At 43.5% G+C, this 17,657-nt stretch overlaps 2 protein-coding genes across 2 annotated transcripts in view; one reads left to right on the top strand and one right to left on the bottom strand.

Moving 5' to 3' along the window:
- The first annotated feature begins 1,577 nt into the window (after positions 1-1,577).
- Positions 1,578-13,898, top strand: LOC101467015 (vasopressin V2 receptor). The gene is made up of 7 exons (XM_076878579.1): positions 1,578-1,705; positions 6,030-6,304; positions 7,238-7,483; positions 7,864-8,010; positions 8,086-8,308; positions 11,172-11,393; positions 11,846-13,898. Exons 2-7 carry the CDS (start codon positions 6,035-6,037, stop codon positions 12,025-12,027), a joined length of 1,290 nt encoding a protein of 429 aa, XP_076734694.1. The 5' UTR covers positions 1,578-1,705; positions 6,030-6,034; the 3' UTR covers positions 12,028-13,898.
- The window catches only part of LOC101488045 (monocarboxylate transporter 1), a 28,418-nt gene continuing 24,305 nt past the window's right edge, over positions 13,545-17,657 (bottom strand). The window contains exons 3-5 of the mRNA XM_004560242.5: positions 16,977-17,120; positions 16,064-16,858; positions 13,545-15,925 (exon numbers count right to left, since the gene is read on the bottom strand). Coding sequence (XP_004560299.1) covers positions 15,648-15,925; positions 16,064-16,858; positions 16,977-17,120 — 1,217 coding nt within the window. The 3' untranslated portion in view covers positions 13,545-15,647. The remainder of the gene's footprint in view (positions 15,926-16,063; positions 16,859-16,976; positions 17,121-17,657) is intronic.

Below are 17,657 nucleotides of genomic sequence, written 5' to 3'. Positions count from 1 at the left end.
TTTAGCAAAAAGGAAAGTTTTAAGCCTAACCTTAAAAGTAGAGACATCTTTTAAGTTCAAACTAGAAGCTGGTTCCACATAAAAGGGGCCAAAAGGCTGAAGGCTCTGCCTCCCATTCTACTTTTAAATCCTCTAGGAACAAAAAGTAAGCCTGCGGTCTGAGAGCGAAGTGCTCTAATGGGATAATATGGTACTATAAGGTAATGAAGATAAGATGGGGCCTGATTATTCAAGACCTTGTATGTGAGGAGCAGGGTTTTGAATTTGATTCTGGACTGAAGAGAAGCCAATAGTGAGAAATATGTTCTCTCTTTCTAGTCCCTGTCAGTACTCTCACGGCAGCATTTTGGATCGACGGAAGGCTTTCAGGGAGTTTTCAGGACAATTAAAATGGATCAGTAGCCATTTTTGGATAAAATCAACATTCAACTACCTGTGTGGCTTTTTTTTTCCCTAGAACCAGGCCTCAATAATGGTTTCCAGTTAACTGGAAATAAAAGACAGGAAGCAAAATATCTCTCACCCGTAGCTGGAAGTTGCAGATCTATGAAAGGTTAGACTTTACAAACAAGTAAAAGGACTTTACAGTCTTTTCTAAAAGGCGCAGGAAGCCAGTACACTGACACAAGCTGCGAGACATCAGTATGCATGACCTGCCTTAAAAGGACAAGTTTCTTCAGTAGGAACAGAGCACAGCGGGTAATGAAGGGATTTGCTGACCAAAACAAAAGTCTTTTTTTTGACTGCCGTGCAGCTAAAAAAACCAACAATTCACACGTAAACTAAAACTAATTGAAGCCTGGTGTTCATGCTTAATACTTAACAGACATAAGAAAGTTGTTTATACACAAATGGCGGAGCAGCAATGAGCCTCGCGCCCGACTGTTTCTGTGTGTATGTTTAAGGTTGCTCTGCGGGCCCCTCGATAATTAGAGGCCTCTCCAAATGAGGGAGCAATCGAGGGGAAGCAAGCAGATTACCGCCCCGTCAGAGGGAGAAGGAATGAGAGCGGGAGAGGAAACTGGAATGCAGGACAGCGAGATGCAGAAGAAGGGAAAACAGTGGAGCAGGGGTGAGAGGGAAAAAGGTTGCTGAGAAAGACAAGTCTCCTTCTGTTGCTGCTGCCTTCTCATTTCTCTCCAAAAACCTGAGCTCCCATCTGTCACAACATCTGACACTCTCTCTGCCCGCCTGTTCACACCCCTCTCGACCACCCGCTGATGCAAACTCACACGTACGCATATTAGTTTGCGCGTATGAAGGGTCTTTGATCATTTCTGGAAGCCTAATAGAGAAAATCTCATTTCATCTGCTGGTGTATGTTCCCCATGATCTGCTCTGAAGGGTGGATCAAAAGCAGGGCCAACAGCCACATGTTTAATATCAATAATCAACAGGAAATCACATTAATTCGCAAACACTGCCCGGGCACTGCGTCCTTTCATCACCCTCTCTCTCACTCCTCCTCTTCTTCTTCCACGTTCATAAAATCCAGAAAGGCGAGAGAGAGAGAGAGAGGGATGTGCTAAAGAGGAGAGAGAGGAGAAACAGCAGAGCGAGTTGGCAGAGGTCACCATCAGTGTAATAAGCACACAAACGCACACAGACACATGCAGCAGACACAGCATGGATGCAGCTAGTGTGTGCAACAGCAGATCAGGTTGTCCTGGCTCCTACAGATGCTTCACGGGACGCTGAGGAGGAGGTGAGTCGGCTCCGTCTCCTCGTATTTCCCTATGATTTTCCTGTTTTTCATGAAAATGGGAAATTAAAATCTGTACAGATAGATGTTAATTTTAGTCACGCACTTTAAACCTCCTGTTTCATGCTCTTTAGGGTTGTTTTTTTTTTTAATCAAAAGCGGTAGAGGATTGCAAAAAACGAGTAAACTGAATTGATTTTTAGCTTTACGGCTTCTGCAAAGCAAATTATGTGTAAAGCAGCAGGTGTCCAGCTTTCTAATAGGATTAAAGGAGCTGAAAGGTGTCAACAAACTCAGCTCCGTGGGCTGGAGGGAATTCTCTGTTCATCTCTAGTGCTTCCAACCTGACACCTCCGGCTGACTGGAAAATATTTTCTCCTCTTCCGACTGAAATTCATGATGTTCAAACTGAAGCTTAAAAAGAAAACAGAAAAGACTAAAGAAAACTGATGATTTTAGCTTTAGCTTTGCCATTTTTGCAAAGCAATAGGCAAATAACCTTCAATATAAAGCAGGCGTCTAGCCTTCGTCATCAGTCTCGGCTGTTCAGTTTATTTAAACAGATACTGGAGTGACTCCTGTATTTAGCTCCTGCGCAGACACCTCTGGCTGAATGAAAAATACTTTCTCACCTGCAGACTCTAACATTTACATCCTAAAGTGTTTCTTTCTGTCAGACTTGGCAATAATTTCAACAAAAACATAGAAAAAGAGGAAACACAAAAGAGATCTGATGACTTTTCTTTAGTTTTGACATTTAATTAGCATTTCGTGAATGAGTTTTAACTGCTGCAGTTTTTTATTATATAACTACTGGAGGATGAAGTTAAAAAATCTGTTAAAGTATATATCATATAATAAATTATTAATATTACTGTATCCATGCAAGGTTTTACTGTTGGAGTTCATTTAAATCATTTTCTGTCTGCTAATGATTGTTTTTTTTTAAATCAATAATTTATCTGCTGATTCTTTTATTGTAAAAATTGGGATTAAATCAGAAACTCGGCCATGATTACCTCAAATGATTTTTAAAGCAGCTGCCAGTTCAGATGATTCACTGGCAAATCCCTTTAGCTGTTTTTGTACAAACTGAATTTTAAAAAGATGATGTTTAAAATGTAAACAAAACGGACTGCAATGATGTGCTAATGTCACAAACCCGCATTTTATTCACAATAGAGCACAGAAAACATATCAAATGTTTAATCTGAGAAATCTGACAGCATTTTAAAAAAAATCCTTTTTAAATTTGGTGACATTAACACATCTCAAAAATGTTGAGGCAGGTGTTTAAAAGGCTGGAAAAGTGGTACTTTTAACAACCGGAGAATCACTTTTCAAGTAATTAGGTAAAATGGCAACAACTAACATTGACTGTTTGATGTGAAAATAGCATCTTGGAGAGACAGAGTGGATCTATTTCTGAATAATGTTCATCAATGTAATATTGTGAAAACTCTGAATACTCATCATCTACAGTATGTGATATCATCAAAAAAATCGGAGAATCTCGAGAAATCTCTGTGCACAAAGGACGAGGTTGGCAGGTATGCCTGTGATGGACGGGTCTTCCGACAGCACTGCATTAAAAACAGACGTTATCACTGCATGGACTCTTCCAGGAATCATTGTGAACAGTTCACGGTGCCATCGACAAACGCAGTTATAAGCTCTAGCATGCAAATGACAATGAAGGTTTGACTGGATTTATATTTGATGACAGCTTGATTAAAGGCATTTAAAACGTGTGACATCCTGCGACGAGCTGCTTTTTAGTAAGCAATCAGAAGCATGTTGCATTGTTATCCGCATACCAAAGTGTTTGACTCCAAACGTGGATGAACTTAGAACAACCTCATTAGGAGCTCAGATCATCAAAGTATGCGAGCAGTTTGCTGCGTTTAATCCAAATCCTGACCTAATTCAGTTTTGCCAACACAAGCAAACGCATCAGTTGACGAGCTCTGTGTAGACCAGGGGTTTCAAACTCCGGTCCTCGAGGGCCAGTGTCCTGCAACTTTTCCATGTGTCCCTGTTGCAACATACCTGAATACAATTAGTAGGCCATTAGCAAGACTATAGAACCTGACTGCATGCTGAGGTGAACATTCAGCCATTTGATTCATGTTACAGCAGCTCATGTGTGAATGAACATGATGCAATAAAAATACTTTGAGAAGTATATCTTTCCAAACACATTTACTTAAATTTACTTGAGTAGGGTTAGGGGTTGCCACTTCAGCATGCAGTCAAGTTCTATACTCTTGCTAATGACCTACTAATTTTATTCAGATGACACATGGAAAAGTTGCAGGACACTGGCCCTCGAGGACTGGAGTTTGAGCCCCTGGTGTACGGTGCGAACGTCCTTGGATGTTCCAGCATCAGTGTGCACTTCACGGGCAGTTTGGTGCCTCCTCAAACTTGGACTTGGATCTGATTTCATGACCAAGCAGGACATCTGTCTGATTTTGAATGCCATGTGTGGAGTTGCACCGGGAACTGAATTAGGACCTATAGACTTTCAAAAATGGATTAACAGTTCAAGATAAAACAGAACACTGGAGGCATATGGATGACATGACTCATGACCCAGGTGTGAGGTCATCATTATCCATGATGATCTACCCACTTCCAGCGAGTCAGTGGGTAGACCATGCTATAACCTCAACCAAGACGAAGCTTTCTTTTTCTACTGCCCAAAGAAATTTGTTGTCTGAGACTAAGAAGTGTTTTTATGTCTGCAAATGCTGCATGCATCTACTGATGTCTGTCACACTCACCTGACTACAGAAGCACTTAAAACAATGAAAACTATGCAGAAATGGGCCTGTAAAATCAGACTTGGCCAGAGGTTCTTAGGACACTTGAACAGCTCTTTGCACACTTGGATTTTGTAGGTCCAACTTTGCTTTGGGTTTGCTGGGAAGCTGCTTAGGTCTACCTTTACCAGCCACTTCCATGTAGGGTTTAGCAATAGTTCAGGAGAGGGGATTTATTCACATACAGAATAAATTAGACTGCCCCGGTGCTCAGAATCTACATCAGGGCTGCCCAATCCCAGTCCTCGAGAGCTACTATCCTGCAGCTTTTAGATGCATCCCTACTCCAACACAGCTGAATCAAATGAATGGCTTGTTATCAGGCCTTTGCCAAACATGATGGCATGCTGAAGAGGTAATCAAACCATTTGATTCAGCTGTGTTGGAGTAGGGATGCATCTAAAAGCTGCAGGACAGTAGCTCTCGAGGACCGGGATTGGGCAGCCCTGATCTACATGATATGTGCTGGTGGTGATGAAGATGGCAAAGGAGGATTGGATAAGGAGGAAGCAAGTCAGAAAGGCAAATAACAGAAGAGCCCGGAGCTTTAAACCGCAAAGAAGAGAGGCTGATTGGGTAAAAGGAGGAAAAGAGAATGATTGGCCTACAGTAATGATGTTGATACTGAGTTTGATGGGAAAGAGGAAGTGATGTAAAGAATAGAGTAGCAGCCTGAACGCCAAGGAAAATCAAACAGATTAGCTCTTTATTGAATAAATGCATAAACTTCATAAATGATTAAAAAAAAAACCTGTTTTGGACGTTATTTAGATTAGTGATTATTTCAAATAAATACTCAAAGAATTTGGGGAAAATGGGTGTAATGAGTACAATAACTGAAAGAATGGAAAAGAAGAAAAAAGAAAAAAGAAACAGTGCATCTGACAGAAAAAGAAAGGGAACATTTTCAAATGTTTTTATAGGATCTTATACAACAGTGTCATTTGTCTGGCCCATTTGGGATCAAATTGGTCTTTTTGTGTCCCGTGAACTAAAAAGAGATCAACACTTCTTCCCTAAACAAACAAATAAAGGGGTGGAGGGCTTCAAGAATCACAAACAAAGACACTCGGCAGTTTTTACAGTTCAGTGCACGCACGCAGACACAATCATAGAGCCCACAGGGCTCATCAGACCAAATGTGAAGGCAGTAATGAAGTCCTGTTGTTTGGCCAGTCTCCAGTGAACATCATTACAAACTTACGGGCAGTTAGGGATTTCCCCAAAACTGCACCTGATTCTAAGAATTTAACAATAAACTTTTTATAGTGACTGAAAATACATCAAATTAAGAAAAAATTGAATAAATAAATAGATTTTAAATTAACTTGAGTGCTGTACTTCAACCCCCTTTTGAGGTGCTTGTATTAAACTTTCTAAAACGTAATAATAATCACCTGTATACAAAAGATGGACCAGGAAAGATTAACGTTTGTTTCACAGTTTTCCTTCATAACGATGTCATCGTCTTGTCTTTCTGTGGTGTTCCTCTCCTGTCCCAGCCAGCATGTCCGTTTCTGTGATAACAGACACGTATACGTCCATCGACCGGCCGGCGGTCTCTGAGACCCCCACCGGTGCTAATGCTACAGAGCGGGAACGAGACGCCCTGCTGGCCGTGGCCGAGGTGGTGGTGCTGGCGGTCATCTTAGTGATGGCGTTACTTGGCAACGGGCTGGTCCTGGTGGTGTTGCTAAGACGAAGGCGACACCACAACCCCCTGCACCAGTTCATGCTGAACCTTTGTGTGGCTGACCTGGTGGTGGCGCTGTTCCAGGTAGCAAACACTCATTCACGTTGTGGGTTATATGTGTGTTATACAGGTGTGTAATTGTAGTATTATCTGAAAATATGTGCAGATACAATAATCTGGAAATGTGATCTTTTTTTTACAGTTTGTAAACAAATACATAAATCTGGAAAAAGACAAACACACTGAAGTCAGCAAATGTCTTCACAGGTTTCCAAATATGCACACCTACATGTAAATGTGAACTAAACTGGGGTAAAAGTGCACATGAATCTATTATGTGGGGCGACCGTGGCTCAGGGGGTTGGGAAGCGTATCTGTAACTGGAAGGTCGCCGGTTTGATCCCCGGGCTCTCTGTCCTGGTGGTTGTGTCCTTGGGCAAGACACTTTACCCTACCGCCTACTGGTGTTGGCCAGAGGGGCCGATGGCGCGATATGGCAGCCTCGCCTCTGTCAGTCTACCCCAGGGCAGCTGTGGCTACAACCGTAGCTTGCCTCCACCAGTGTGTGAATGCGAGAGTGAATGAATAGTGTAAAGCGCTTTGGGTGCCTTGAAAAGCGCTATATAAATCCAATCCATTATCATTATTATGTGCACAAATACTTGTAATTTTTCATTGATTTTTTTTTTTTTTTTTTTGGTGTTTTTTGTATTTTGTACACAAATTTGAGATTTTAAATGTACATGCAAATTCAGAAAAGTGCACAGAAGTCTTTCAGTTTTTGCATTAATCTGTAAATTTGAACTGGAATATGTAAATGTGCTCTGGGATTTATGAATGAGCACACTAATCTGTACCTCGAGATTTTTAATATGCACAAATGTCTGTGTGTTTGTGTGCATGTGTGTGTGCATAAAATTTGTGCATCATATACCACAACTCTCCACAGAGAAAATATATTGCGACATGTTACTTCAAAAGCATATATCCTTCCTCCCTCTCCTCTTCCTCTCTGAGGTGTTGCCCCAGCTCGTGTGGGACGCTAAGGGACGCTTTCCTGGTCCTGACTTCTTATGTCGCCTGGTGAAGTACCTTCAGGTTCTTGGAATGTTTGCCTCCTCCTACATCATCGTGGCCATGACAGTGGATCGCCACTATGCTATCTGCTGCCCCCTGCAGGCACATCGCAGCGGGGCCACGAAGCGCTGGAACAGCTTCATCGTGCTGGCCTGGGTACTGTCGCTGCTGCTCAGCCTGCCACAGGTATGCCAAAGAGGCTGGCCACAGATCTGCTCCTGAGATGCATAACTTAGGTTCTGATTACCGTTAGGCTCTTAAAATTAACATTAAAAAGAGAAGAAAACAAGGTGATAGTCAAAGAAAGGACAGGGGCATCATTCTGGTCTTAAGCTGTTACTTTAAAGGCCTATCATCAAATTCACATATGTTTGCCTTTAACTTTGAAGATAAACAGAGGTAGTGTCCCATTTTGTCACATTTCCAACCAACACTTTTATCACGTTAAAACACGAAGTCGTAAATAAGCACCGTGCCAATTAAAATCTTATAGAAGAGAGCACAAACACAAAATCAGACTGTTTGCTGTTTCCATCATCTCCACTCATCTCTTTGCTGGTTTGCAGGTCTTTATCTTTTCCCGTTCTGAGTTGGCTCCAGGTGTGTATGAATGTTGGGGCAATTTTGCCGAGTCCTGGGGCCTCAAAGCCTACGTGACGTGGATGACGCTAGCCATCTTCATCCTCCCCGTTCTGATCATCACCATCTGCCAGGTAGAACAGAGAGAACCAGAAGACAAGATGCTTCTGGAAACAAAAATTTACCCTCTCTCGTCTTTCTTCCTTTAGGTGCGAATCTTCAAGGAGATTCATAACAATCTGTACCTGAAATCAGACTGCCGCCTGTCCCCCGCTGCTCTCCCTCAATTAAGAAAAGAAACCCAGAGAGGAAAAAGAGGAGGAGGAGAAGGAAAGTCTAATGTCCCCTTCTATGTTTCCCCCCTCGTGTACAACAACCCTGGAAATGACTGCAGTTTGGACCCTGTGTCCACCTATCAGCACCTCCCGATGGGTGATCATTCTTGGACTCTACAGTAGCTTTGCATGATTCAATAATGATAATAATGCTTATTTATCCTACACTGAGCCTTGAGATGGACGTATCTATAAGCCTTAAACCTGCAATAGTTTATAATGGCCAGCAGGGGTCGACTGCTGTAGTTGGTAAAGGACAACAGTCTGTAAAGAAGCTTATGGAGAAACAACCCTCATGCTAACTCATGTTTCCTGATTAGTTTAGGCGCTCAGTCACAGCTCTGCAGTCCTGTTGAAATCAACATTATGTTCATTTGGTAAATTATGGTCCTCACTGGTCTGCAGACAGTTAATTATGTATATGAATTATGGAGTGTTTTACCACATGACTGGCACGTCACCACCTAAGAATGTGCACTGTTCTTCAGTTTCTCAGTCAGCAGTTATGAATAGAATAGAATAGAATAGCCTTTATTGTCATTGTACAGAGTACAACGAAATTGGAGTGCCACTCCCTTGGTGCAAGTTTCAATAATAAATATAAATGTAAAATATAAAAAGTACAAAAAAAACAATCGTAAGTACTCAAACAATAGTATGTACAATATATACAGGATAGCAGCATTAATATAATGACAGTATGAATAGCAGCATTAATATAATGACAGTGACGGTATGGAATAGGTTCAATTGTTTTAGTGCTTATTTACTACGGTGATAGCTCTGGGAAAGAAGCTATCCCTGAATCTGTTTGTCCTGGTTTTATGTGACCTGTACCGTCGGCCTGACGGTAATAGTTCAAACAGTTGGTTGCTGGGGTGAGAGTGGTCCTTGATGATATTGCCAGCTCTGCTGAGGTACCGAGAGTTTGCAGTGACCTCCAGGCTGGGCAGAGAGCAGCCAGTGATCTTCTGGGCTGTGTTGATGACCCTCTGCAGTACTTTCCTGTCCACAGCTGAGCACCCTGCATACCATGTTGTTATGCCGTACGTTAGGATGCTCTCTATGGTGGCTCTGTAAAATGTCACCAGCAGCCTGTCCTCCAGGTTGTTCCTCCTGAGCACTCTCAGAAAGTGGAGACGCTGCTGGGCCTTTTTAACCGCCGCTGTAGTATTTGCAGTCCAGGAGAGGTCATCAGATATCTGCACGCCCAGAAACCTCATGGAGCGTACCCTCTCCACACAGCTCCCGTGAATGTAAAGTGGGGCCGGGTCTGCTCTGCCCTTCCTGAAGTCCAAGATAAGTTCTTTAGTTTTCGTGGTGTTCAGTTGGAGGTTGTTAACTGAACACCACTCAGTCAGTCTGTTGACCTCATCTCTGTAGTCCGACTCATCCCCCTTTGAGATGAGTCCAACCACTGTGGTGTCATCTGCGAACTTTATGATGGTGTTTGAGAGATGGGTAGGGGAGCAGTCGGATGTGTAGAGCGTAAACAGGAGGGGACTCAAAACACATCCTTGTGGAGACCCGGTGCTGAGTGTGATGGTGCTGGACCGGTGGGGGCCGAGTCTGACAGACTGTGGTCTATTTGTCAGGAAGTCCTTGATCCAGAGGCAGATGGGGGTGGAGAGTCCCAGGTGAGACAGTTTCTGGACCAGGATCTCCGGGATGATATGATTGAATGCTGAGCTGAAGTCCAGAAAGAGCATTCTCACATAGCTTCCTCGGTGCTCCAGGTGACTCAGCGCAGTGTGGAGCGCTATGGTGATAGCGTCCTCGGTGGATCGGTTTGTCCTGTAGGCAAATTGGTGGGGGTCCAGAGTGGGAGGCAGATCGGCCCTGATGTGCTGACAGACCAGTCTCTCAAAGCACTTCATCACTACAGGCGTAAGTGCAACAGGCCTGTAGTCATTTGGGCTGGCCACAGCTGTCTTCTTGGCGATGGGGATGATGGTGGAGGTTTTGAGGCAGGGCGGGACGGTGTTTGATGACAAGGAAAGGTTGAAGATTTTAGTGAAGACTCCGGTCAGTTCGTCAGCACATGCTCTGAGAACCTTTCCATGTATTCCATCAGGACCTGCCGCCTTCCTGGGATTCACTGACCTTAGAACACACCTCACTTGGTGCTCCCTAAGTGTTAGTGTGCCAGTGCTGGGGGCGGGTGGAAGTGGTGTGGCAGCTGAGGGCCTGGTCGTCTCAAATCGGGCGAAGAAACGGTTTAGATCCTCAGCCAGTGAGGCATCAGTCCTAGATGTTGCCTGGTTATTGCTTCTGTAGTTGGTAATGTGATTGATCCCCTGCCACATTTTTCTGGGGTCGTTGTCAGCAAAGTGATCTTCAATCCTCCTCCTATAGGCGGCCTTAGCTTTCCTGATGCCTCTACTCAGGTCTGCCCTGGCCGCCCTATACGCAGCCCTGTCCCCTGACTTGAAGGCAGTGTTGCGGCTTTTTAGGAGGGATTGCACTTCGCTATTCATCCAGGGTTTTTGATTTGGAAACACCCTGACCCTTTTGTTGACGGTGACATTGTCAACACAGTTCCTGATGTACGAGAGTACAGTGTCCGTGTACTCCTGGAGGTTGTGGCTGGAGAATAAATCCCATACAGTTGTTGAGAAGCAGTCCTGCAGTTGAGAAAGGGCATGGTTGACATGTTGGTGCTGCTCAGGTAAACTAAACTTTCCATAAAAACTCTTCACCCATTTCTGATCATGCTTCAGGCACTTGACTTATTGCAGTCTTACTCCTAAAGCAATGTGCTGGTAGAAGGTGACTAAGATCTGGAGTATGCTCCTCATCTCATGCCTGAAATTAGCTAATATGTGCTTTTACTACAATCAAAAAGTTATATATAAAAAATTAATAAATAAAAATGTAACCATATTTATGGTCTTAACTCATGAAATGAGGAAATTCAGGGAGAGTGAGCGTCACAGGAATGTTTTTGTCCTCCTCGTCAGCTCAGCTGCAAGCCGGCGTCCCACCAGATCCAACAACGCCCTCTGCTGCCTGCTCACCACACCCCACCAAACTGCCTCCTGTCAGAGGTGGAGAGGTAACAGCAGCCATGTCAAAAACGGTGAGGATGACGCTGGTCATTGTGCTTGTGTACTCGCTCTGCTGGGCCCCGTTCTTCAGCGTCCAGCTCTGGGCCGCCTGGGACCCTGACCCACCTCAGAACGGTACGTACACACACACACACACACACACACACACACACACACACACACACACACACACACACACACACACACACACACACAGTCCTGCCAGACCAACTTGATGTAATTTTAAGGATTTTTTTGTTCTCTACATCCCTAAAAAAAAATTAAATAACTTTACATAAATACCTTTAACCCAATTTAAATGGAGCAGTAATCTGTCAGGGTGTTTCTCCGCCTCTCATCCTGTGACAGCTGGTGCAGGGTCCAAACTGTACAACACAAAGATGCCTTAGACATGAAGTCATTGTGTTAACTTTAAAACTCTCTAATAAACTTTTATATACAAGACTACAATAAGTACCTCTGGGCTACCAAAGATACCACCCTGAAGCAGAGTTTGACTTGATGGCCTGATCTGCAGTCCCCTGTGCCATTTACGGACCTCCTCCTCCTCCTGTGTGTGTACACAGGTGTAGCGTTTACCCTGCTGATGCTGTTGGCCAGTCTAAACTCCTGCACCAACCCCTGGATCTACTCCGCCTTCTCCAGCAGCGTCTCCCCGGAGCTTCGTCTGCTGCTTCACTGTCGGCCGCACACTCGGCGCCGAGCTTCCGAAACAAACGACTCCACCATCACGCACACCTCCAACTGAACACTGGACACGATGAAGGGCAACTCCCTCTCAGTGGCACAGCTGAGTCGGCTGATGTTTAAGGAAATATTAGTTGAACTTTTAAAATGAGACCCGAGTGAACCCATGTGAAGGGGCGCTGAAAATGAACAGGGGTGAGTGGAGCGAGGATTTTTATTACAATAGAAATATGTGGAAAAAAATTCTAAAACAAAAATGTAACTGTGTGTATTGCCTTAGCCATGAAAAACACAATAACTACATTATTGGGCTTCGGCACTGCAGAGCTCCATCACTCACACACCCTCCATGACACCATGGAAACCACGAGTCTCTCCAAAGACTACAAAAATCCATCTTCCAGCACCTGTGAGGCTCATTTCTGGGTCGTGTTTGTTAAATCTGAATGTTAGAGCTATGCACTCATTCCATTTCATTAGGTACACCAGTGCAAATTCTTAAATCAGCCAATCAAATAACTTTGTCTGCACGACTGAAAGCACCATGTTGAGACAACCAGCTGAAGTTCAAACCGAGAATCACAACAAGTAATTTAAGTGATTTTGGAAAAGGTGTGATTGTTGGTGCCAGACAGGCTGGTCTTTCAGAAACTGTTGATCTGCTGGGATTTCCACACACACACAACCATCTCTGGAGTTTACAGAGCTGTTAAGAAAGAGAACATATCCAGTGAGCAGTGATTCTCTGGGTGGAAAAAAGCAAAACTATACAATAACTCATAACTCCTGGCTATAACCAAAGTATGTAAAAGTAAAAGAGGCAAAAGAGCATCTTTAAATGCACAACATGTTAAGCCTTACAGCAGATGGGCTGCAGCAGCAGATAAGCACGCTGGGTGCCCCTCCTCTCAGCTAAGAACAGGAAACTGAGACTCTAATTTACACATGCTCTCCAAAATTGGATAATGGAAAATTAGAAAAACATTCACATGGTAGGGGTCAGAATTTGGAGTGAACGAGCACGAATCCATCCCACCTTACACCAGCAGGCCGAGCTGCTGGTGTGGAGGATATATTCTGGCATGCCTTTTGCCACGTGGCACCAAATGAGCGTGGTTTAAACACCGCAGCATACACACAGATTGGTGCTGTCCGACCCTTCTATGTCTGATGGTTGCATCCAGCAGGATAACACATCATAGAACTCAAATCATCTGAAACTGGTTTCTTGGATTTGTATGTCCCCCTTGATCTCAAGCCAACAGATAACAGATGTGCCATGAAGAATCAAGGAAGTCTAACCCTGTACTAGCAAGGTGTACCTAATGAAATGTCCAGCGAGTGTGAATTTGTCATCGAGTTTCACGTTTCTCTCTCGTCAAGCTTCTGTAAGTATTTGCTTGCTGTGGTAGCTTCAGGTATATAGAGATGCCTCCTTTTCAGGATTTGAGTGCAAGAATTTAAGTTTTATATAAAAATGTTAGACATGTGTAATGACTGTAAATGTACAGTTTTTCTGCTAATTTTGAAAAAAAAAAAAAAAGCTTTATTTTTAAGTTACAGAATCAATACAACAGGTTTCATTTTAAAAACTGTTTATTCTCAACACTCAAAATAATAAGAACACACATAAAAAAAATTCACAGCAACTAAAAGAAAAAATATTACAGAAACTAAAGTTTTGTCCGCTTTATAAAAACACTAAAAAAGGCGACTATTATAATACCGTTTTAAAACCCAGTTTAAATGAAACAGTATCGCCTCCTTTCAGTGTGTCACTTCACAAAACGCTCATCCTGAAAGTAGAACAACTTTAAATTTGAAATGACCATAATTCAGAAAATAAAACCTAGAATAACAGTTTATCGATTACCAACAAGTTCATGAAGGTCAGTTTTTTGTTTTTATTTATTTTTTAACGGAGAAAAATAATCAGGGTTTGGAGCAGTCGAATGTGGCCGTACCGATGCAGCAGATGCTCTTTCCCCTGAAATATGAACCTGTTGAACAGGTGGATACTTCAGCGAGGAGAGAGACCAGTTTCCCCATTGGTACCAGTAGTACCTTTACAAAAATACACATGAAGAAACAAATTCACACTTTGTAATTAATCACTTTGAATACTAACATTTGGTCATATTTAGTCACCAAAATACATAATAACATAATAAGTATCCATTCCTACTGAAAGGGAAATGTAAAATCTGTCGCCCAATTGGAAGCTTTCCTCTGTGAGGAAGGAAATGCTCGGGCGACCGTGGAAACGTCTCATGTGGGCAGGGACTTTATCCGATTCTAAAGCTGGTCATGTGCAATATTTCTGTTACTCTCAACGTGATGAAAACAAAGATGATAACCGTGTTAGTCCCTCTCCCAACAGGGTTCTTTAAACGTTCTCAGCTTTCAGCCCCGTTAATTCACCCGGTTAAATCTTTCCTCCTGATATGAGTAATTCTGTACACTTCACAAACTGACTGGACTTACAATGAATGAAATGACAAAATCCCCCCAAACTTTAAACCTACCTGCTGGAACACAAACACACCTCACTCACTCACGTCGCCACTGATCCAAATACATTAAACTCTATAAAAAGGACCTCGTTAGATTGTCGTTTCCTGAAAGCTAAAATATTTTACTTTTTTTGTAGGGATTTGTAGAAACTGAACTAAACCGTTTTCACTATTCAAATACCACAAATGTGCTGTTCTGCGCCCCAAAAATTACATTAAAAAAAAAACATTTTTGTAACAATGTTCAGAGCACACAGAAGCCACCCAACCATCCATCTACTCCGCACAGCTTCACCCCCTCACACGCACCAACGTGTGGTGCCGTTTATTACCCAACCCAGCCTGCAGCTCACGTGGTGGATGCATCAGCAGGGTTGGAGCCCGTCTGTGTGACCTGTTCCGATGATGTTCATAATCTTCATCAGTTCAATAAAAGATCAGAGCTGCTCTGAAATTCCACATTTCTGCCTCCATACCTGCATCCTGACCTAGTTTCATACCGCTCAGAAGATTCCTACATTACAGCTTCCTGATTTTCCACAAACAGGAAAACTGATATTTGTTATTCTACATTCCTAAAATGTTAAAAAGAAGAACCTTAACTTTTCCCTGTGTTGTAGTGAACTACTTTTTACCCCATATTTTTTTAATTAATTAAAAAAAAATCCTAACTAATATTATGATTAACAATGTGGATGCGAGCGCTTACATCCAGCCCTTGAGCAGTGAAGTGATTGTGCAGAACACGAGGGAGAAATTTCTGTATTGTAACATGTATGGTGACTTATTAAAAAAAATAGTTAAAAAATGTGCGCACGAGGCCCTGAACCTTTGTGACAGCTTGAGACCCTGAGACAAAGTCCTCGTTACTTTCCGGGATGGTTACAGTCACTCCGTCTGCTGTGCGTCTATCTGGTGTTTATGCAAGCAGCACCGCCTGGAACGCTCTCAGTTCACCAAAAAGGCACGTCAAAGACCAAAAACCGGAGGTCTGAATGAGGCCGAGCGCAGATTCACATCAGCGTCACCGCAGCAGGCCTCTGGTTTTAATCATGGAGCGGTTTCTATGGCTTCAGGGTGGTGTAAAAAGGGATTATTCTCTATAAAGATGCTGTGTGGTTGTAACTGCAGCTCTCGTGCGTGTTCATTTCTTCCCAAGTTTGTCCGTTTACACTGTGTCCTCATCCATCCTGGAGACTTCGTCCATTGTGACAGCTGCTGGTACGCCATCCTCGCTCGATTTTGCCGGAGAAGAAGGCGGCAGCATGGCAGCACGCTCCTCTTTGGGCTCCTCCCTCTCTTTTTGCTCCTCCGCTTTCTTTTCTCGGTCTAACATGTGGTAGTTGATGCCCATTCCCACAAAGAGGAAGATGCTTCCTATAATGAGGACGATGCCGCAGGTGATGTAGGTGAAGTCATAGTGTTGGTAGTAGTTATAGAAGCTGCCTGGAGGCGGGCAAAAGAAAGGAGATTCAGATTTTATGATCTGCGTCAACATTTTAACAATTATTACACCGATAATCTTTGACATCAAGTTTTATAACAGCCCAAATCTCCACCCTCCCTCTCCCTGGGATGTCTTACCTGTCAGTGGTGGGCCCAACAGCACCGGCCCACACTCCACGATGGTGACCAAACCCACAGCTGAAGAAAACCTCTGAGCCCCCACCAGGTCCATCAGCGTCTCAAACAGCACAGAACTCAGCCAGCCAAAACCAAAGCCAAAGAAGATAGCGTAGACCACAAATCCCGAGTAGTCTTTTGAAATCGGCGCCAGCACGTGACACACACCGTTGTACAGGACGGATGCAGCAAAGTAGTACTGGATCCTGGGCCGGACCCATTTGGTGTTCGCCAGAAAGCCCATTGAGGGCCGAGCAAACATGTCGATGAACGCCAGCACTGACAGAAGGAAGGCCGCCTTTTCTTTGCTGATGTCCTTACTCTTGGCGTAATTGGAGAGGAAGACGAGCGGAGAAAAGAGACCAAAGAACATGACGAAGTTGCCCAGCAGGTAGAGCAGGAAGCCGCGGTGCTTGAAGAGCGTCAAGTCGATGAAGGAGTTGATTTTCTGCAGCACCGTCCTCTTGGGCTGAGGCTGCCCTGCTTCCACCGCCTCCACTTTGGGCGGCTGAGGTTTGGGGCCGATGGGACGCATTAGCGAGCCGGCCACGCAGCAATTGAGCAGGAGTCCACCGAGGATGAGGAAGCTGCCTCTCCACCCAAACTCATCGTACAGCCAGGAGTTGAAGGGAGCCAAAGTCGACAGAAACACGGGGCTGCCCGCCATGGCGAGGCCGTTGGCGATGGGCCGGCGCTTGTAGAAGTATTTACCGATCATAGTGAGCGCCGGATTCAAGTTGAAGGCCAGACCCAAACCTGGAAACGAGGGCACAGAAACAACATTAACAAGAAAACAAAACTCAGCCATCAAAAGAAAGTGTCCAGATTTCCCTCATTTTGAGGATTTACTCAAGAAAACTGATGAAAAACAAACCTCCAATTACTCCAATGAAGAAGTACAGCTGCTGCACCGTGTTGCAAAAAGAAGCTGCAACCAGACCAGACCCTGACAGACAACCGCCGAGGATGATGATCGGTCGGCTGCCGAATTTATTCACGAGGATGCTGCTGATTGGACCTGGAGAGGAACAAGAGAACGGTAAGAAAGAGAACCATCACCAAGTAGAGTGATAGAAGAACAGAGTTAAATATTTAAAGTACATCTGTGGCCAATATTTTGCAGCCAGCACAGCAGGTAGGACTAACAAGCTGGTTCAGCAATTTCCCATTTTTCACCAAAGAAGAAGAATATACACTTTTTGATCCGTGCCAGTTTAATTCCACCCAGTTTTTGAGCTTAAGTACAAATTTTCTTTTCTTCTACCATGTCAGAACTAACTACGGTATTTTCCTTCTTTTATTTATTTATTTATTTATACATACATGAGATTTAATCTTTGGTTTAAATAAAATGAGATACTTAAGATGTCTCCTTGAGTTGCTATTAGGAATTCCACCTTTTTATGCCGCACTGAAAACAACTTGAAACCATTTCATGATAAAAACCAGCAGGAAACTGAAAATCTGTTTACTGATATTTTAACTCGTGTTTAATACGATTAAATCCCCTTTAAATCAATTAGAATGACCAGAAGCCAGATAATTGGCAGAAGTT

The sequence above is a fragment of the Maylandia zebra genome, linkage group LG20, assembly GCF_041146795.1.
Source record: "Maylandia zebra isolate NMK-2024a linkage group LG20, Mzebra_GT3a, whole genome shotgun sequence".
Classification (NCBI taxonomy): Eukaryota; Metazoa; Chordata; class Actinopteri; order Cichliformes; family Cichlidae; genus Maylandia; species Maylandia zebra.
The sequence above is the reverse complement of the archived record's forward strand: the minus strand, read 5'-3'. Positions and strand labels throughout refer to the sequence as shown.